At 37.7% G+C, this 22,623-nt stretch overlaps 1 protein-coding gene across 5 annotated transcripts in view; it reads left to right on the forward strand.

Annotated features, from left to right (window-relative positions):
* The window catches only part of scyl3 (SCY1-like, kinase-like 3), a 72,724-nt gene that overhangs the window by 33,481 nt on the left and 16,620 nt on the right, over nucleotides 1-22,623 (forward strand). For 2 of the 5 annotated variants that reach the window (XM_069938269.1, XM_069938273.1), the window contains exons 3-11: nucleotides 1,668-1,781; nucleotides 1,907-1,963; nucleotides 2,529-2,631; nucleotides 4,209-4,320; nucleotides 5,080-5,160; nucleotides 14,992-15,131; nucleotides 16,603-16,787; nucleotides 20,636-20,804; nucleotides 21,264-21,461. In XM_069938269.1, coding sequence (XP_069794370.1) covers nucleotides 1,668-1,781; nucleotides 1,907-1,963; nucleotides 2,529-2,631; nucleotides 4,209-4,320; nucleotides 5,080-5,160; nucleotides 14,992-15,131; nucleotides 16,603-16,787; nucleotides 20,636-20,804; nucleotides 21,264-21,461 — 1,159 coding nt within the window. The remainder of the gene's footprint in view (nucleotides 1-1,667; nucleotides 1,782-1,906; nucleotides 1,964-2,528; nucleotides 2,632-4,208; nucleotides 4,321-5,079; nucleotides 5,161-14,991; nucleotides 15,132-16,602; nucleotides 16,788-20,635; nucleotides 20,805-21,263; nucleotides 21,462-22,623) is intronic. The other 3 variants (XM_069938270.1, XM_069938271.1, XM_069938272.1) reach the window with 3 other exon arrangements.

The following is a 22,623-nucleotide window of genomic DNA, read 5'->3' on the forward strand; positions in this document are numbered from 1 at the left end:
ACAACTACAGTATACAGGTATACCCCGCTTTATGAATACTCGCTTTACGCAAATTAGCTTTTATGAAGAAACTTATGTTTGCTTTTGCAAAAATGTGGCTGGCTGGGAGGTCACCAGGCGATTCTGGTAAATGAAATTGTACACACATTATTTCTACTTTATATAATCTGTGTGTTTATCATATCATTCTTGCTTTTACTAGATGTTTGTTATTTTAGGTTTTGTGTTATTTGATATGATTTGGTAGGTTATTATTTGAGTCTGGAAATGCTCAAAAATTTTTCCCCATAGAAATCAAAGGTAATCGCTTCTTCGCTTTTTTGCCATTTCAGCTTACGAAAGGTTCTGTAGGGATGCTCGAGTTTCATAAAGCAGTTTATACCTATACAGACATTCACATCAGACCCAGGTTGGATTCTGGTACCAGAGGCCGCCGATCTTCCATGGATTCTTGCACATGTACATACTTCACAGATACGGATTTTCAAACACACTCCCAATTCCCTGTATCAATGAGGGTGCGGCTTTCTGCAAGCACTGATCTATTGTAGTACTATGGCTCAATGATGTGCATACCTTACCCACAACTCATTCAGTGATGTCAACAGTAGCAACCTGGCGCGGAGCTATGTCTGGGACTTGGACCAAGAGACAGAGAGAAAGAAATATGGTATACATTGATGTTTTATACTCTTCTGAGCTGGGCATGTGTCCAGTGATGACACTGAATCATTTAAATGAGCCAACAGTAATAAACAATCTTGTTTGACAGGTGATGTGAATTCAGAATAAGTTTTATGCAGGGAAGATATGTGACTGCCGCATTCCACCATGTTTCAGTCAGGGAGGCCGTATGTTCCTTCACAATCCATATGTAACAATTAGCAATTGTTCTTAGCAGTTTTGTGTTCTTTGGATGCCAATCATTGCAATGATGTAGGGTTGTGGTTACCATGTGTATTTTTTGTTTATTTTCTGGCTTGAGCAATATTCCACATCACCATAAGACCATATGACAATTACAGTACGGAAACAGGCCATCTTGGCCCTTCTAGTCCGTACTGATTTAAGTGATCTCCTCTAGTACAATGGACTTTTGTATAAACTAAAGCCATTCAGTATCTGAGGACGATTGTGTGTGCTGATGTCAATAATGTGACCTGAAATATATCATCCTTGTCCTCCTGCTTGGGAGTAATGTGATACTGATCTGCATTTCATTTTCCATTTCTTCAATAACCAAATGCTTCTGTGGGATTTTTTTTTCTATCTTCATTACGCTTTGTTTACTATGGATCTAGGACTACATTTAAAATGCAAACCTGGTGCATCTCTATTTTTACATTTTTAGGTAAAATTGTGTAAAGAATTTTTTTTGCTTTTCTAAATTTTATTAAGAGCGTCATATCTGACATTATTTCTATTTTGTCCATCCTATTTAATTTTCAACTTTCTCAAACGCAGCAGTTGTAAATTTGATGGGAGTCCAGGGATGTGAAGGTTGGAGAGGGAGCTGTATTGTGCATTATTTACGGTGAAGTGTTGCTGTCCAGATTTTGAAAATGTATTGCAGAGTTCTTTGCAAAGAAGGATATTTTAATCAATGTAATTTTTCTTTTTTGTCATCTCACTAGAATGCTACAGAATCATTTTCTTTTGTATTCTAGGTAAAACTGAGCCACAATAATGTATGTATTTCATCTGTGTTTGTGAGTGAGGATGGTCACTGGAAGCTGGGAGGAATGGAAACGATGTGTCATTTCTCTCGAGCTTCATCTGAGGTTGGTTCTAATTTTTCTTGTGTAAAATTTCCATGTGTAAAACCTTTAGTAGAATATATTCTATTTTGTATTGTGCTTCTAGTTTGAGATTTAAAAAAAAATCTATTTGCTGCTTTCTCTTACAGTTCCTCTCCAGTATCAAGTCTTTAAGAGATTTGAGTGGAATAGCTCCTGAAGAACAGGTCTGTCCAAAGTACGATTAGTTCAAAAACAGAAAATGCTGGAAAATCTCAGCAAATCAGTCAGGTTGAGTGTCTCCTACATTTCCTGTTTGGGATTATTTTCTGAGGTGGATTCACCTTTATCATATGAAATCTTTTTAAAGTTAAATAATATAGAAATGTTTATGTATAATTATTCCAGGTACTATGATTGGATTAATGCTAGCAAGGATTCTGGATGCTTGTTCAGTAACTTGATCAGTATTTTGCTGGATCCAAAAAAAGGAAAAAAAAACTATTTGCTGAGAGTTAAACAAGCAGAAAATTCTGGAATTCAAGAGGGTGGGCAGCATTGAGAGGAAAAAAAAACTGTTATTTACTTATTTTGTCAGTTAGTCACTGTTCAAAACAAATTGGTCAGGGTTACTTGGTTTATCAGGAAGGCAATTTATGCAGTCTTGAATGATGTTGCAAGTGTCGATCTGACTGTTCTTGGTTCTGGCAATAGATATCAGAAATATAAATGGACCTCTGTACTTGGTGAGGTAGCAAAAGGCCCATTGCAAGCTGACTTTATCCAATTTAGTCCTCAGGTTTTCAGATTCTTCCTGAATCGCATGGATATTCACGAGATGCTTACTCATTTGGGATGATGGTTGCAAAACTCCTACCTTTGCTTAAAAATATGGGTAAGGGTTTTCATGCTGGATATTTCAGTGACCATACACAATGTTTGTGATTACTGTCAACTGACCGTCAGGGAAGCACTCTTTTAACTGGTCAGTACAAGTGTCTGATTTATTCCAAGTAGTTATTTTTGTTGCACTTTGAACAATGTTTTTGTCACTTTTGTATTTATTTTTCATTTTAAAATCATTTCATTATTTGTACAAGATTTATCCATGGTATACAAATGTGGAAGTGGACTGAAAAGTGGAACTAAAATAAAATAAAATTAATTTTTTTTTTAAATAGAAAACTAGGCTGTGATTTAACTAAATATCTCTGATGCTTACTTGCATGTGTAGTATCATTAATGAAATGTTTCAGATTATATTTCAAGAAAAATCTATTGATCAAAAAGTTAGATATTAAATATGAGAGGACTGGGTAACTTACAGTGAAGCCAAAATGCTTCCTTCTGAAACAACTGGGAAAACTCACACTGACAAATTGATCTAGGAATCATGTTCCAAGGAGAATTTACCCTGTCATTCAAAATCTGAGAAACCTGAGCAAGGATTGGGATGTTGGGTTGACAAAGATCCTTTATTTATTGCTTAGTGTTCAGCATCAGTTCTCAAGAACTGTGCGAAGGAATGCACAGTCCAAGTAAATCTTGTTGGTTGTATAAATATGGAGGGATATTTCCCTGTGTTTTATGACTTCACGACCAATGGTGCTATGATGAATCAGTGCTCTGGAGGATATTTTTAAGTGGGGAATTATGATGTGAAAGATTAAAGAATTTGAATGTGAAATGTTAGTCGCCCAATTGGATTTAAACAAGAAAGTACATGACTTGCTGAGTTTCTCCAGCATGTCTCCTAATTGGATAGTTGGTTAAAAAGGAAAATAATGCTTTCTTTTGGGAAGAATGATCTGGACAATGAAACTAGCTTCTTCAAAGGGAAGATACTGAAATGATAAACTGAATGTTTAGCTCTTGCACTGTTACATTCTGATTTACAGTTCAAATGAGAACATGCCTGGTAGTTGTGTATCCAGGAATAAAAAGATTTGGATGAAGAATGACTTACATTTTTACATGGAAATTTTCACAGCCTTTATGTCCCAACCAAAATGAAGTACTTTTGAGATGTCATCAGTAGTTGTAAAGTTATACATGTTGCAGATAATATGTGTGCAACAAAGTCCAAGAAAGGAATGATATAATTATGTGATGAGTTGGTCATTTCAGGACATGTATTGTGTAATACTAACTATTCCTGGTATTACATGCTGACATTTTGTGGAATTGGATGACACTTGTTTATAAATACTTCAAATGCTGTATCAAAATACTTAATCCAGCAAACATCCAGATTTTAAAAATTTTAAATCATTTATTGAACAGTATGTGACCCAAGAATATAAAAAAAACTGGGTTTCTAATTATGTACCAATGTTTCATGCAAAACATCCATTTGTGACAATTCATTGATATTGTTTTATGTTTGGAAATTCTTCCCATCAACTATTTTGTATTAAGGGCAGAAACCTTTCTCTAATCTGATGGTTCATGGTTAATTTGTCTGTTTTTAAGTTGCAGAACATTTGTTGACAAAATTCCAGGAAACTTTAAATGCAACTCTTCTCAACCCAGATCCTATGCAACGGTTATCTTTACATAGCTTATTGTCTCATGAATTTTTCAGGTAAGTCTAGACATCCTGAGAGCATTTTTGGACAGTAAGTCATGGGTTCAGTTGTTAATTTGAAGCAGAAAATATGTTAAGTATGTACAAGTCCTACTAATTGGCCAGGATTTGTTGTATGTGTTCAACCAATACAGGCAAAAATCAAAGAATGCACAAATAACTCAAATGTGTGCATTGAAATCCCAGAAATGTATTGTTTGTAAAATGATAAAATACGATTTTTGTTATAATCCAGATGGTGTAATTTTTACTGCCTTGTTTAAAAAGAATAAACTGAACTATGCAATTAAATATTTCAAAATTTACAAAGATTATTGAAGTTTATGTATGGTGGGATCATAAATACAACTTTCGTTTGTTCAGCGCGCACACATTATTGGTCAATTTTTGTCAAACTTTAAGTTAACTCCACAGGCACATCTAATGTGTAGAAAGGATATGCCCACAATGAATGTGTGAATGAATTAATTTGTGATTTCTATCACTTTGAAGTGATGAGTGGTTCCTTGATAATGGTACCTGGTGGAGTGAAGAATTTGAACTATTTGTTCTACCAGAATGGACCAATTAATGAAGTTAAGAGTATCTTTGTAGGTATATGCATGAAATTCCCAATCTCACAAAATATTTTCAAAGATCTATTTTCCATGATGCCATCTTTTAAAATTGGAGTGCATGTGGAGTCTATGTACTGCAGATAGCCTTGCAGTGTGATTCTGCCATTTAATTAATAAATCCATCCTCTCTTATAATCAGCAGGAACGAGTTCTTGGAAATTGTAAATTTTTTACAAAGTTTGACACTAAAGACAGAGGAAGAAAAGAATGAGTTTTTCAAGTAGGTATTCTATTCCTGTCATGAATATAGTTTCTCTTTTTAAAAAAAAAAGAGCAGAACCTAAATTGTGAATGTTTCTCATTTCTGTTCTCGATTAACTGTTAGATTTGAGAATCCTGATTTAATTATTAAATCTGAAATCAATTGTACTATTCCAACTCCTAAGAAACAAGCCTGAGCATTCATGCTGTGATCATAACATACATTTGTTATGAGCCCAGAGGACCCCAAAACCCAGCAGCAACAGATATTCACCAAGACAAATGGTCACTTAAACAAAAGTTGCTTTTAATTGTCTTTAAACATAAAAACAGAATCACACTTTAACTTATTGACTTAACTAACCTAACTTAACCCCCTTCTAATTCTAAGTGAACGTGTATATAATGTGTGTGTAAGTTCAGAAAACCTCTTTGATTCACAGTCCAATCTCATTTCTCATTCCTCCAAGTTGACTGGTTGCAGGCAATTCTTATACTGTGTACAGAATTTAACATTTATAAAGTTCACCAGGCTTTGGTGCTTGAAAGGTAAATGGTTACCGCTCAGGAAGGTTTTTGTCTGTTTTCAGAAAGAGATTTGTTGTTCCAGGACACCCACAACTGATTCCTTTTTTATTAGCCACTTCGGTGTCTTGCTGATGAAACTTGCCCCCTCAGGGTTCTCCAGATGATAACCTCTTTCTTTCAGATCACCACAGAGTGCCTTTTTGTTTCTCCTATTTCAGGAGAAACATTAGACAGCCAGTCCTCTTTTCATGAACTACAAGCCCTTTGGCCAGGCTGAACTAATCACTCACAACTCATCTTCCAAATGGGGTTTTCCACAAGCTTGCCAGCTTGTCCTCTTCCAGTCTCAGTTGATGCTGCTGACTTTAAAGCTGTAGAACTGATCTCTCTCTCTCTCTCTGAGAGAAAGCCTGTTTGACTCTTTGCTTGCAAAACCACCTGACCCTCCAAGAACAGCTAGTTCTACTCCAGACAGAATGCGGCTCTGACAAGTTCTTTAATCTGTTGCCTTTTTGTAAACAACAATCCATAAGTGAAGTCTCTTGGACACTCTCCAAAGCTTCTGCAAAGGGTCTGGTGCTGATATGTCTAGCATGAGCAGAACTCCCGTATTTTAAATAAGATCTGTTTTAAAGTGTTTGTATGTGACCTTTACTAACAAACCTGTCCCATTTTATCTCCCAAAAATATATCTATAATTTGTCACACATTCAGCCTCTAAAATGTTTAAAACAAATCAGTTGCAATCTGTTCTTGTATGATTTCATTGGTTAGAATAGTGATATCTTGTAGTGAAAGGGGGTGTGAAGGGTGGGAATGAGACTTAAATTGATTTTAAAGCTGGGCATCTGAACAAGCCTTTGAATTTAGAAAGGAATTTTTCCAAATCCATCCTGTGTCTTTAGCCTTACAGCTCTTACTTATTCAGTATGGTTCATGTTTTGTATCAATCATGTAAGAATAAGATGCCGCATAAAAGACGTACAGAAGATAAGGTTCATGGAATTGGTGGTGAGGTATTAGCATGGATAGAGGATTAGTTAACCAATAGAAAGCAGAGAATTTGGTGCAGAGGTGTTTTTCTGGTTGGCAATCAATGGCGATCAAAGTGCCTCAGGGGTTGGTCATGGTCCGCAACTGTTCACAGTATACACAAACGAACTGGGAGAAAGGACAGAGTGTAGTGTATCTAAGTATGTTGGTGACACCAAATTGAGTGGAAAGGCAAATTGTGCAGAGGATACAGAGAATCTGCAGAGAGATAAGTGAGTGGGCAAGAATCTGGCAGATGGAGTACAATGTTGGCTAATGTGAAGGTATCCACTTTGGAAGGAAGAATGGAAGATCAGAATATTATTTAAATGGCAAGCGATTGTGGCATGCAGGACTTGAGGTTGCTTGTGCATGAATCGCAGATGCAGCAGGCTATCAAGCAGACAAGTAGAATGTTGGCTTTCATCGCTAGAGGGATTGAATTTAAGAGCAGGGAGGTTATGCTGTAACTGTAGGAAGTACTGGTGAGTCTACAACTGGAGTACTATGTGCCGTTGTGATCTCCTTACTTGAGGAAGGATTTACAGGCTTTGGAGGTGGTGCAGAGGAGGTTAACCAGGTTGATTCCAGGGATGAAGAGGTTGGCCAATGAAGAGAAAATGAGTTGTTTACATTGGTAGGGGATACCAGAACAAGGGGACATAGTCTCAAGATTCAGGGAAGTAAATTTAGGAGATGAGGAAGAACTGCTTTTCCCAGAGGGTGGTGAATCTATGGAATTTGAAGCAGTGGAGGTGACCTCAGTAAACATATTTAAGACAAGATTGGATAGATTTCTATATTATCTGGGAAGTAAGCGATTATGGGGAAAAGGCAGATAGGTGGAGGTGAGCATATCACCAGATCAGCCATGATCACATTGAATGGTGAAGCAGGTTCGACTGGTCAAATGGCTTATTCCTGCTCCTTTTTTTTGTATTCTTGTATTCTTATGTCATTGAGAAATCCATACTCTGTTGTGACTGATGGAAATTTTGATAATTCATATAGATCATTGAAGTTTTTCTCCTTTATCTATCTTTTGTGGTTTTTCTTTTCATTCTTATCTGTCACTTTTTTTTGTAACTTTTTATTTATCGCACTATGAACCATATCAACAAAAATATGTACAAATTTTTCTCATTAAATATACACAGTGACATTTTCCCTTCTTTCTCCCCTTCCCACCCCCTCCAAAATCAATAAATATTGAACATATAAAGTACAATAAAACAACATCTTCATACAAAAGTAAAACAAAAAAGAAAGACGTGTCATCTACTTTTACACATTAAATCTGATCATGTTTATCCTCATCACTTTAGGGGGTGAAGGTCCGAGGCCAGCATTTTCTGTTATATTTCATGTATGGTTCCCAAATTTGTTCAAACGATGTAACTTTGTCTTTTAAATTATATGTAATTTTTTCCAATGGAATACACTTATTCATTTCCATGTACCATTGTTGTATTTTTAGGCTCTCTTCCATTTTCCAAGTTGACATTATTCATTTTTTTGCTACTGCTAAGGCTATCATAATGAATCTTTTTTGTGTTCTCCAATTTGAGACCTAGTTCTTTACTTATTTTATTTATAAGAAAAATTTCTGGATTTTTTTGGTATGTTGTTTTTTTTGTGATTTTACTTAATATTTGATTTAGCTCTTCCCAAAAAGTATTCACTTTTGAGCATGTCCAAATTGAGTGTATTGTTGTTCCAATTTCTGTTTACAGCGAAAGCATTTATCCAATATTGTTGGGTCCCATTCTTTTAATTTCTGAGGGGTGATATATAGCCTGTGTAACCAATTATATTGTATCATACGTAGCCTTGTGTTTATTGTGTTCTTCATAATTCCAAAACATAACTTTTCCCATGTTTCATTCTTTATCTTTATGTTTAAATCCTTTTCCCATCTTTGTTTAGGTTTGTACCTTATTTCATCATTTTCCTTGCCTTGCAGCTTAATGTACATGGTTGTTATAAATTATCATTGTGTCCGTAATTACATATTCAAAGCTGCTTCCTTCTGGTAGTCTCAATCTCCTTCCCAATTTGTCCTTTAAATAAGCTTTCAATTGATGGTATGCAAACATTGTATCGTGGGTTATTCCGTATTTGTCCTTCAACTGTTCAAGTGTTAATAAATTGTTTCCCAAAAAAACAATTTTCTATTCTCTTGATTTCTTTTCTCTCCCATTCTCTAAAAAAAATTGTCTATTGTAAAAGGGATTAGTGGATTTTGCGTCAATAGCATTTTTGGTATTTGGTAATTTTTTTTTCTTTCTACGTGTATCTTCTTGCATATATTAAGTAAGTAATGTAGTTCTGGTGAATTGTTATATTGCACCAGCTTTTCATCCCATTTATAAAGTATATGCTCCGGTACCTTTTCTCCTATTTTATCTAGTTCTATCTTAGTCCAATGCATCTGGTAAAAATCTGATAAGTACGTTAATTGCGCAGCTCTGTAATAATTTTTGAAGTTTGGTAAGTGCAATCCACCTTGATTATACCTCTCTGTTAATTTGTCTAGCGCTATTCTCGATTTATTTATTTTTTCCCTTTCGATAAGAACTTCCTTGTTATTCTCCTTAGTTCTGCAAAGAATTTCTCTGTTAAGGGAATTGTTTGAAATAAGTATTGTACCCGTGGGAATACGTTCATTTTAATGCAATTCACCCTCCCTATCAACATTAGCTGTAATTCATTTCCAATTTTCTAAGTCTTCCTGTATTTTCCTTATTAATGGTTAATTAGTTTGTACAAGTGGTTTAGGTTGTTGTCTATCCTGATACCTAGGTATCGAATCGCTTGTTATCGCCATTTAAATGGAGATTCTTTTTTGAGTTTTCTATAGTCCGCATTACTCATTGGCTTCACTTTGCTTTTATTTGTGTTGACCTTATACCCAGATATTTCTCCATATTCCTTCAGTTTCTTGAATAACTCTTATTGATTTCTCTGGTCTTAGGTATACTATGATGTCGCCTGCGAATAGTCTGATTTTTATGCTCATTCTCCTTTATTTTTATCCCTTTTATTTTCCTTTCTTATCAGTTCGGCCAATGGTTCTATTGCCAAGGCGAACGGTGAGGGGGACAATGGGCATTCCTGCCTAGTGGATCTGCCTAGTTTGAACTGGCTCGATACATATCAGTTTACCGCTACTTTCGCCAACAGTCCATTATATAATGCCCTAATCAAATTAATATATTTTTCTGGCAGATTAAATTTCTGTAACACTTTAAATGAGTACCCTGTCAAAGGCTTTCTCTGCATCTAACGCAACCGCCACCGTTGGTCTTTTATTCCCTTGAGCTGCATGAATTAAATTAATAAATTTACAAACATTGTCTGCTGTTCGTCTTTTCTTGACAAATCCAATTTGGTCTTGTTTTACTATTTTTGGTACTGTTAGGTCTGCTTTGTTCATGAATGAGTGAGACAAACACCAGGCTGAGTCGAAATCAGGGTTCTTTGTTCTTTATTACCGGATTGTAACACTTGCGACTAACAAGTTAGTCGGAGAATGCATTCTGCCGTTATCAGCAAAATGGTGATTTTTTATACCCTTGGATACATGCTTAGAACATCATCATATCATTACTTGTCCAATGACTAAAACTGTTGCTATCCTTTCCCTGCTAGCTTCCTGCCTCTCAATCCATCAATGTCTCTCTTATCTTGTAAGTACAAGGATGCATTTACATCTTGTTACAGCCCTGTACATTCCCATCTCATGATGTTTTACCTAACAGGAGTACAAGGACACCTCCCCTTCTTGTTACTGCCCTGTACAGGGTAACTCCCTACACATTCCCATCTCATGATGTTTTACCTTACAGTACACAGTTGCCCAATCTGTTTGCTAATAATTTTGCTATTATCTTATAATCTGCGTTTAGTAAGTATATTGGTCTGTATGATGCTGGTGTTAATGGGTCCTTCCCCCTCTTTAGTATTACTGTGATTCTTGCTGTCTTACATGATTCTGGAAAGTTTTGTTTCTTCCACCTGATTCATTACTTCCAGGAGGGGTGGAATTAATAACTCTTTAAATGTTTTATAAAATTCTATTGGAAATCCATCCTCCTCTGGTGTTTTATTGTTCGGCAGCTTTCTTAATACTTCCTCCATTTCAAACAGTTTTATCATTTTGCTTTGATCCTCTACTTGCAATTTCGGCAATTCGATTTTAGCTAAAAACTCATCTGTTTTATTGTTTTTATCCTCGTCCTTGGTTTGGTATAGTTGTTTAAAAAATTCCTTAAAGTTTTCATTGATTTCTATTGGGTTGTATGTGATTTGTTTATCCTTTTTCCTTGTCGCCAATACGGTCTTTTAGCTTGCTCTGTTTTAAGTTGCCAGGTCAATATTTTGTGTGTTTTTTCTCCCAATTCGTAATACTTCTGCTTTGTTTTCATTATGTTCTTCTCCACCTTATATGTTTGTAATATTTCATATTTTACTTTTTGTCCACCAACTCTTTCTTTATATCCTCCCTTTTCACTAATTCCTTTTCTGTAATCGCTATCTCCCTTTCCAGCTGTTCTATTTCCTGATTGTATTCCTTTTTCATCTTAGTTACATAACTTATTATCTGTCCTCTGATGAAGGCTTTCATTGCATCCCATAGTATAAATTTATCTTTTACAGACTATGTTTGTCTCAAAGTATATTTTAATTTGGCATTCAATAAACTCTCTAAATTCCTGCCTTTTGAGTAGCATGGGTTTGACCTTCATCTAAATGTTCCTCCAGTTCTATTGCTAATAACAGGGATGAATGATCTGAAAGTAGTATAGCTCAGTCAGTTTTCCTGACTCTCCCTTAAAAATGGGCCGACGTCAAAAGCATATCAATCCTTGAGTATGTCTTGTTCCTACTCGAATAATATGAATATTCCTTCTCTTTTGTATGTTGCCTCCTCCATATATCCATTAGTTTCATTTCTTGCATTGATTTAACCATAAATTTAGCTACTTTATTCTTTTTGTTAGTTATCTTTCCAGTTTTATCCAACACTGGATGCAAATTAAGGTTAAAGTTCCCTCCTATCAGAATGTTTCCCTGTGTATCTGCAATCTTAAAAAAAAATCTTGCATAAACTCTTGATCTTCATCATTAGGCACGTATATATTAAGCAAATTCCAAAATTCTGAGCATATCTGACACTTTATCATTACATACCTTCCTGCTGGGTCTGCTATTTCTTCCTTTATTTTAATTGGTACATTTTTGTTAACTAGTATTGCTACTCCTCTAACTTTTGAATTATATGATGCTTCCGCTATGATTCCTACCCAGTCTCTCTTCAATTTGTTATGTTCCGCCTCCGTTAGCTGCGTTTCCTGTACAAATGCTATAACTGTTTTTTTCCTTTTTCAGTAATGTTAGTAGCCTTTTCCTTTTAATTTGGTTTTGTATTCCATTAATTTTTTTCCCCAATCAAATCCCACGGTTAATCCACAACCTCCGGCTGCAAGGTTCCACACGGAATCCATTAATGTTTATGGTCGTATAATTCAACGTGGCCATCGTATATCTTTGTTTTCACTTCTTTTCCACCTCCATCCCCTTTCTTCTGTTAAAATACCCCAACAATCCCCACAACCAATAACACTTTATATCTTTGTTTTCATTTCTTTTCCGCCTCCTCAGCACTCCATCCCCTTTCTTCCATTTTTTTTGTTTTCCTTTTTAATCTCAATATATGACAACATGCTTAAAGCATAAAATACCCCAATAATCCCCACAACCAATAACACTTTAACCCCAAATAACCCCCCCCCCTTCGGTTGTTCCTTGTCCCTTGCCGGACAACCACAACTCCCCTTTCCATTTGGTTTGCGATAATACTCACAAGCGTCAACCGATTTTTTGCAGTGGCGGTTGTCCTCCCCAAACCCCCCCAGAGAAAACTATTTTTCTGTACATATAACAAAGCTCTCTTTTTTCCCCTTCTTTCCTTCCTTTCCCTTTTTTTCATATTTAAATCTCAATATATACATTGTCTCTATTTTATATTATTTTTGTATATTTTCTTGCCAGTCTTCTTTCTTGTTACTCCTCCTCATCTCTTCTCCTATCCTGCAAACGTTCTGCTAATTCTTGGGCTTTCTTTGGATCTGAGAATGGCCTATTCTGTTCCCCAGGGATAAATAGTACTGTTGGGTGTCTCAGCATAAAGTTATAGCTTTTCTTCCATAAAATCGCTTTCGCCGTATTGAACTCCTTCCTCTTCTTTAAAAGTTCAAAACTTATGTCCGGGTAAAAAAATATTTTTGTCCCTTATATTCCAACGGCTACTTGTCTTCTCTTACTTTATTCCTTGCCCACTCCAGTATGTTCTCTCCTGTTGTATATCTTAGAAATTTTATTAAAATGGATCTCGGTTTTGGTGTGGTTGTGGCTTTGGTACTAGTGTTCTGTGTGCCCTTTCTGTTTCTTCTTGTAAATCTGTCACTCCCAACACCTTTGGGATCCATCTTTTTTGTAAATTCCTTCATGTCTGTCCCTTCTTTGCCCTCTTTCAGGGCACTATTTTTGTTGTTTCGCCTACTGTAGTTTTCCAACATGTCAATTTTCTGGGATAACAAATCTTGAGTCTCCTTAATTTCTTTGTCTCTTTTTTCCAATTTTCCTTTTAATTCATTTATTTCCATTTCTACAGCAGTTTCTCGTTCTTCCACATTTTCTATTCTTTTTCCTATTTCTGTCATGACCAACTCTAAACTTTGCATTTTGTCTTCTGCTCTTTTCATTTTTCTTTTAATTGCACTAAATTCAAATGTTAGCAATTCTTTTAATTACCTCATTTGGTCTTGAAAAAAGACTTTATCTATAGTCTGTCCATTTGCTTTACCTTCTTCTTTCCTGTGTAGATCTTAGTCTTCCTTCTCTTTTTCTGTGTCTGTGTCCTCTTCTTCTCTACTCTGTATCTGTGTCTCTTCAGCTCTTTCTGATGAGCCACTTCTTTGTCTTTGTCGGGCCTCTTGCTGCTGGGCCTCTTGCTGCTGGGCCTCTTGCTGCTGGGCCTCTTGCTGCTGGGCCTCTTGCTGCTGGGCCTCTTGCTGCTGGGCCTCTTGCTGCTGGGCCTCTTGCTGCTGGGCCTCTTGCTGCTGGGCCTCTTGCTGCTGGGCCTCTTGCTGCTGGGCCTCTTGCTGCTGGGCCTCTTGCTGCTGGGCCTCTTGCTGCTGGGCCTCTTGCTGCTGGGCCTCTTGCTGCTGGGCCTCTTGCTGCTGGGCCTCGCTGCTGGGCCTCTTGCTGCTGGGCCTCTTGCTGCTGGGCCTCTTGCTGCTGGGCCTCTTGCTGCTGGGCCTCTTGCTGCTGGGCCTCTTGCTGCAGGTCAACCCACTGTTGGGCCCCCTGCCGCAGGTCGTCTGGTTGTTGTTTGCCCCGCCGCCGATTGCCCTCTTCCAACCCCTCGTTCCTTTGCTCACCGCTCTCCAGCTCTTCTCAACTTTGGGCTTCACCCAGCTGAGTGTCCCGGTGCTGGGCGTCCCTCAGCTGGGCCCCCCTCCCACTGGCGTCTGAATTTTCTTTTGTTTACCTTTGGCTCCGTGAGCCATTTTTGTAGTCTACCAATTGGGAGGTCACTGCTCCTCCCGGCACTCACCAGCTTTGGGGGTCAGTCGATCCTCTTCACGGTGGCTCCCAGCTCTCGTATGCAGGTATGGCCATCGTCTTATTTTTCTGGGTATTTTCTTTCTTCTCTTTTCTCTGATATTCTTGCTTTCTCTTTTTTCGGTGCCATCTCCTGGCTCTTCCTTGTAACTTTATCTTTTTCCTGTGTTTTGTGTTTATTGGGCTCTCTTTTTTTCCTTTGTCTTTGGAGAGGGCTGGTTCTACTCGACCAGTCACTACTCCATCACGTGACTCCCTCTGTCACTTTTTCTAAGGGTAATAACAACTACTTGGTTTAATTATAAAAATTATTACAAAAGGCTCACCTGAAATTAAGTTGAGTGAAAGTTCACGGTCAATATAATGGCACATTTTGTTTTCTATTCTGTTATTTTTGTTTCCAAAGTTACAATTAATGCTGGATATGGACAAAGTTCCTCTTGTATATATTATAATCACAAGGAATTAGGTAGATATTGCTCAGGAGCTTTGGAATAAAAATCCCTTCTGACTGATATCAGGCATGTCAGGAATTATATAGTGCTCTCATTGCAATTAAATGTGCTTTGTGAAGCAAGCATTTTGCCTGCAGCTCCATCAATTCTATCCTTTGGCTAGAGTTTAAGCATGACCAATATATTAATTGTCTTGTTTATAACAGATTCCTGTTGGATCGAATCCAGGCTTTGCCTGAAAATCTTATGGCCTCTCGTTTAGTGCCACAATTGCTAACTCCATTGGTGTTTGCAGAACCAGTGGCGATCAAAAGCTTTCTTCCTCACCTTCTCAGGCCAAAAACTGGTACGTTCAATATGTGTTTAAAGCTGCCTGAGTTTTTGTAAAGGATAGGTTGTAACCTCAAGAAAAACTAATGAATGCTAATCTTTGTAATATGATTTGCATTTGTAGGGGAAAATGAACAATATTATGTTTTAAAGGCCACATTATGGTAGATTAACATGTGGATAAGAGTTTTTTTTGGGCGGGGAAATATTTCATGTGTATAACATTGTCCTTGTGCAGTAACTAATTTGATTGGCAGTGTATTTTCTACATTTGCAGTTCCCCTTTTGATTTTGGTTCAGAGGAATGTTAATTTTTAAACCAGTTCTTATCCTATCCCCATATCTCATTTTCATAAGCAATACTGGCTATTATTATTTGCTTGGAAATATGTTTTATATAATTTTAGAGCCAGTATTAAAATTTTGTGCTGATGAGGAATATGCATTGAATAGTGGTTTTAGTTAAAATTAGATTAACCCTTTAGATTCGTGTCCCAGTTTTCCAGGACTACCAACAAGTGCATATACACTGTGTCCCAGTTTTCCAGGACTACCAACAAGTGCATATACACTGTGTCCCAGTTTTCCAGGACTACCAACAAGTGCATATACACTGTGTCCCAGTTTTCCAGGACTACCAACAAGTGCATATACACTGTGTCCCAGTTTTCCAGGACTACCAACAAGTGCATATACACTGTGTCCCAGTTTTCCAGGACTACCAACAAGTGCATATACACTGTGTCCCAGTTTTCCAGGACTACCAACAAGTGCATATACACTGTGTCCCAGTTTTCCAGGACTACCAACAAGTGCATATACACTGTGTCCCAGTTTTCCAGGACTACCAACAAGTGCATATACACTGTGTCGCAGTTTTCCAGGACTAGTTTTATACCCAACCACAACTGGTTTGTACTGTAGTTTACCCATGGGTCCAGTCTGGAGTGTTATGAAAGGTTAAAAATGACCAGAATCTAAATGGATAAAGGATTCTTGCTTTTCATCAGCTGTAAAAAGTTCTAGATGAAGTAAGTTCAGTTTGTTTAAATTTAAATTCCTATTACATGTGATGAACAGCCAACCACAAATTGACAATTTGAGAATCTGGCAATAAGAAGCTAGTAACTTGGGATTTGGGGCATGATTTTGGAGTATGTGCATTAAGTTGCAATAAATTGGATCTCAGGATTCTTTCTGCTGATATTGGATGGCCAAGCTGAAAAGAAATCCTTCATGTGCCAGCTCCTTTTATTTTTATGTTGTATGTGATGGGTGGTCATCGTTAGCAAGGTTAATTTATTTAATTGGATCTGCATATGTGCAGAAAATGATGTTTGGATTGAAAAAATTCATGTAAATTGGTGGATGTGGTCTTTCATCAAAACTAAATATTGTTGGGAGGAAAAGTACATTATCAAATGTAAATTGTCGACTTTCAAAATCAGCTGTACATCAAATAAATTGTTTAAATTGCTTTGCTGTAGATCCATCTGGTGATGAATTCAATTGTCTCCTGTCACCCAATGCCTTTCGAGAGCATGTGATCCCTGTTCTATTGAAACTCTACAGTATTCGAGAGGAACATGTGCGAATGGTACTATTGGCTCACCTAGATACTTATGCAGATCTCTTCTCAGCAGAAGATCTGCAGGAAATAATTCTTCCACAGGTGGGTATAAGTTGAGGTATTCATTTGTGCTGGGGAAAAATGAAAATCAAGTTGTTGATAATTGATTAGAGACTTTTTTGGCAGACAAGAACTGGGGTTGCAATGTTAGCAGTTTGCGCACCAGTAACCCCGTTTCGAATCCGGTGCTAAAAACATACTGAAATGCTGGAGGAACTCAGCTAGACTTTCAGCATCTATAGAAGACAAAGATGTATTGCCAAAGTTTCAGGCCTGAGCCCTCCTTCAAGGAATAAGCAGAATGAGCCAAAAAAAAACCCAGAAAATTCAGAATACAGATAGTGTTGGCTGGGGGAGAGTTCAGACCAACAAAAGATGTTAATTGGATATGGTGAGGGGAGAGGTTTGTGCGAAAGGAGACCTGGAAGGGAGAGACTGAGTTGGAGAAAAACCTCACCCCTTCACTTCTTCCCCTTTTGCCTAACGAAAGCCAGAGAAGTTGATATTAATGCCATCCAGATGGAGGGTGTCCAGTCAGAAGATGAGGTGCTGCTTTTTCAATTTTCAGGTGATTCCAGAGTGGCAGTACATGAGACCATGGACAATCATGTCAGCAAGGGAATGTGATGTGGAATTGAAATGGGTGGTCACAGGGAGAACCACACTATTTTGGCAGTCAGAGCCGAGGCACGCAACAAAGTGATCTTCCAGTCTGTGCCCATTTTCTGCCATGTAGAAGAGACATTGGTGGTGTTTGTAAGGAATTTGTTCTCTCCGTATCTGTGTGGTTTTATCCAGGTGCTCTTGTTTCCTCCTGCCTTTTAAAACATTCGAGGGTTGTATATTAACTGAGCTATTTGGGCATCACGGGCTCCTTGGCCAGAAGGGCCTGTTACTGTGCTATACATCTTTAAAAAAAACTGTGTGTCTACTTGCAAGAAAGTTTATTGCTTTTCCCTTGAAAGCCTACTCAAAAATAGATCCATTGGTTTATCCCCATTTATTCTATCATATACATCCTCAATGAACCCCAAATTCCAAACATTTCCTTTTCATAAATGCATGTTGCCTTTTAATCATGTGATTAAAACATTCTCTATATCTTGCTATCACAATATTTATTTTAGATGTGTAGTTCTCACTTCCATGATTTTACTTTTCCTCCTACCTTAAGCATGGTCGCATTTCCTACCCTACATTCTGCAGAAATTGCTCAAGATTTTAGCATTTTGGGAAATTATTAATGAGAATCCACTATATCTTGATCGCCTCCAATTTTACAACTCAAGATCATCATGCCTTCAATTTCCACATAGTATAATAGGATACCACTTGGCTGAACTGCCCTGTCACATACAGATTTGTTAGAAGATACTCTCCATACAGCATCCTGCCTTCCATCACTATCATGCTTTTAAACCAATTCCAGTACTGATTTGCTCTGACCAATCATTTACTCATCCTTGGTGCCAGCTCCCTAAATTTCATCTTCGAAGCACTGCTCTGCTCATGTGTGTTACAGAGATGAGATTGTACTGGAGTTGTCACTTTCAGATGAGACATTAAATCTAGGACTTACTTGGACATAATCTGGCTGACATAATATGAGCTGAGAATGACACCAGTCACCTTCACATTTCCCCTGTGCTTCATTCCAGAGGTAGTCAGTGTCTAGATTTTTTTTCCCAAGATCCCCAGCTGGCTATTAGGTAGCTCTCCCATACTTTCCCTTCCCATTCCATCCATTTTTGAAGTACAGGGGAGTTATTGAGAGTCTGTCCCACATAGACATGTGATCACTTTTAAGCAGGGAATGCAGCCATCCCCAACAAGAGTCTGTTCCTTCAACCTGGTTTGGGCAGTACACAGTGGCTTGCTCCAGCACTGTTTTGTCCTACTAAGAGCAAATGGTTGCTCAAAAACCCATGTGCATAGAATATTACAACACAGAACAGGCCATTCAGCCCACAATGTTGTGCTAACCTACCAAAAAAGCTAAACCCTCCCTACCTCATAACTCCCTATTTTTCTTTCATCCATGTGCCCCTATTGTTCCAGCCTTCCCCATCACCCCTGGGAATTCATTCCAGGCACCCACAGCTCTGTGTTTTAAAAGAAAACTTTCCCCTGATGTCTTCCCTAAACCTTCCTTCCTTCACTTTGTTTAGATGTCCTCTGTGTTTGTTAAACATGCCCGTGGAAAAAGGTGGTGGCTGTCTATTTTATTTATGCCTCTTGTAGACTTTTATTATGTCACCTCTCATCTTTCTTCACTCCAAAGAGAAAAAGCTTTGCTTTAATAGACATAATTTTCAATCCAGACAGCCTCCTAATAAATTTCCTCTGCACCCTCTCCATAGCTTCCACATTCTTCATGCAATGAGGTGACCAGAACTGAGCACAATATTCCATGTGTGGTCTCACCAGAGATTTCTAGAACAACATCACCTTACAACTCCTGAACTCAATCCCCAACTTATGAAGGCCAGAATACCAAAGGCCTTCTGAGCTATCCTATCAATCTGCGGGGCTACCTTGAGAGATCTATGAATTTGGACCCCAAGGTCCCCCTGTTCTTCCACACTGTGAAGAATCCTTCAAGATTGATCTTACAAAATGCATCACCTCACACTTATCTGGGATTGAATTCCAATTGCCACTTTTCTGCCCCACTCTGCATCCTGTCTATAATCCTGTCATAACCTATGACAATGTTCAATATTATCCACAATTCCTCCAAGCTTGGCATCATCTGCAGACTTACTGACCATCCCCCTATATTTTCATCCTGATAAAACATAAAAATCACCAAAAGAAGGGTTTCCAGAACAGATCCCTGCAGAACTGCACTATAGTCACTGACCTCTAGGCAGAATACTTCCTGTCCACTACTACTCTCTGATTTCTACAGGCAAGCTAATTCTGAATCCTCACAGTTCCAAGGATCCCATGCCTCATGACTTTCTGAATGAGTCTCTCATGGGGGACCTTGTCAAATGCCTGACTAAAATCCACATAAATCACATGTATGGCACGACCTTCATCAATTTCTTTTGTTAGCTCCTCATAAAACTCAATTAGCCTTGTGAGGGATGACCTGTCCCTTACAAAGCCATCCTGAGAAATAATGCATATAAATCCTGATCTAAAGAATCCTCTCCAGTAGTTTACCACCACTAATGTAAGTGTGCCATTCTCTGCTCACCACATTTGGTCAATAGCTAAATGATCCTTGTTGTGAAATAAGTTGTTAGGACATCCAAGGAAACTTGGTTTTCAAAATAGTCTTAAATCTTTTGTCATCCTGCTGACAAGTAGGTATGTCCTGGATTTATCATCTCATCTGAAAGTAACAACTCTAATGCAATCTTATTTCTGTCCCTCACTGGAGAATCAACCCTGAATTTGTGCTCCAGTTAAAGTGGGGTGAAAGCAATAGAGATGCTGGAGGATATCAGCAGGTCTTGCAGCATCCTGGGCCTTTTATTCGGGCACCTGACTGGTTTTTACTTGTACCTTAAAAAAGGGCACAGGCCTGAAATGTTGTATATCTTTACCTCTGAAGGACATTGCGTGACCTGCTGAGATCCTCCAGCATTTCTGTGTTTTCACTACAATCACAGCATCTGCAGACTCTCATGTTTCACTCCAGTTAAGATGGAACTTGAATTCATCATTTCTGATTCAGTGATAAGTCCAAACACTGAACCACATATATGACAAATGATAATGAAGACTTCAATAGGATAGCCATAGTAATTTGTCTGAACCATCAGTTATGGTGAAATCTTAGCTGGTATGTATTTATTTATAATGCAATTTGAACATGATTGATGAAATATTTTTGATTTTTTTTAAAAAAGGTACTGACTACCTATTTTCTTACTCAGATATTGCTTGGACTAAGGGATACCAGTAACACTCTGGTATCAGGAACACTTTCTGGTCTAGCAGTATTGGTGCCACTTCTTGGAGCTGAGGTTGTAGTTGGTGGAGAAAGAGCAAAGATCTTCAAACGTACAACACCTAACTTCAAATCAACTGAGATCACCCCTGAAGGTAAGACAGAAAAGAATTACTGACTAATATGATGACAACTTGTTGATGCTCTGACACATGTCATCTCAGGATTTGAAAATTGTCTAACTAAGTTTGTAGTTAAAAACAAAAAAAAATGCTGGCAACAGTAGATCAGGCAGCATCTGTGGAAGGTGCATTAGTATTAGGTCTGGGATGAGAAAGGGTTTCAGACCTGAAACTTAACTGTTTATCTTTCTACAGATGCTGTTTGATGTCCCTTTCCACCATTTTCTGTTTTTACTTCAGATTTCCAGCACTTCTTGTTTTTCATTTTCCAATAGCATTAAAAATGCAGTGACAAGTAACATTTTTGTTATTGAAATATATTTTAAGTGATTGAAATTGTTAATTGTGCCTTTATGCTGGTAATTAAGGTTTGATTATTCTAGCTACAATTTAAGTTTAATTTGTAATCTTGATTTTTATTTTCAATTTAAGGTTCCCCTGCACATGTCATCAACAGTAATGAGCATCTCAGTTCTCTGGCTTTAAACAATTCTTTCAAATTGTTTTCAAATAACTCTCCACCTGAGAAGAAGCCTGTAAGTGGGAGGGAGAAAGTACAAACAAACCTCACTGAAAATTCCCAGTCTGCAAGGTTTCAGATACTGACAAAACAAAGTAATCTTATGGAAGGTAATGCAGAAATTGTTGTCATACTCGCAAGTACAATGTACATAGGCCCAAAATTCTTACTCGCTGCAGGCAAACAGGTCTTTTTTTAAAAAAGAAGAGCCCTTCAACAGCATACATAAGGTTACCATACGGAAAGAGATTATAAATACAGGTAGTCCCTGACTTACAACCGTAATGGGGACTGAAAGATTGGTTTTAACTCTGTGTTGGTTGTAAGTCGGGGAATGGGGACCTCTGGCTGCCGACAGGGAATGGTAACGTCGGGCTGCCGCTGGGAGCGTGGACCGCTGTATGCAGTACTTTTAATACAAAATATGTACTTGTACAGTAGTCTTAATTAAAAAATTTTTAAAATATAAGTTCATATGTATGGCTGTACGTATTAACTCATGTAGGTCAGAAGTCGAGGACTACCTCTATTACGTTGTAGTTGTGCAAGAAAAGAATATTTCACTGGTTCAGATGTGTCTTTTCATGGTGCTGGAGCAGTTGATGATTAACATAGTAAGGGGAAGTTCAAGAGCCTGATAGCTGTTGAACAGAAACTGTTCTTGAACTGAAATGTGCTGAACTTGAGGCTCCAAAAAGTTGAAGAAAGAAGAGGTTGTTAACAGGGTGATGGGGTCCTTTATGATGTTGCATGCCACCTTGAGGAAGTGTCTCACATGGATGTGTTCAGTGGATGGAAGGTCACTGACTGCGATGAACTTGGCTATATTTGCTACCTTCTGCGTTCCTGGGTACTAGAATTACCAAACCAGGCTATGATGTAATCAGTCAGTATATTTTCCATAATACACTTATAGAACTTTAGATTATTTGATGGCATCACAAATTTCAGACTTTATAGAAAGTAGAGATGTTGGTGTGCCACCTTCAGGTTTTCCTCTTGATAAATAAAATTACTATGCACGAAATGAAAAGTTTTTTTTTGCCAATTTTTAAAATGTTGACATAATGCTAGCATTTGTGTCCATCATTTCATTACCTGGGAATCGAGGACACTGTTCAGTGTTGAACAAAGATGGGTCTGAAATCACAAATTGGCCATGCTGGAGTCAGGACAATAGATACTTTTCCAGAGGGACATCTGTAAGCCAAATGGATTTTTACATATATGCTTGAAAGACTAACTTTATTTTTAAAAAATTACCATATATTT

Source organism: Narcine bancroftii, chromosome 5 (assembly GCF_036971445.1).
Source record: "Narcine bancroftii isolate sNarBan1 chromosome 5, sNarBan1.hap1, whole genome shotgun sequence".
NCBI classification, from domain to species: Eukaryota; Metazoa; Chordata; class Chondrichthyes; order Torpediniformes; family Narcinidae; genus Narcine; species Narcine bancroftii.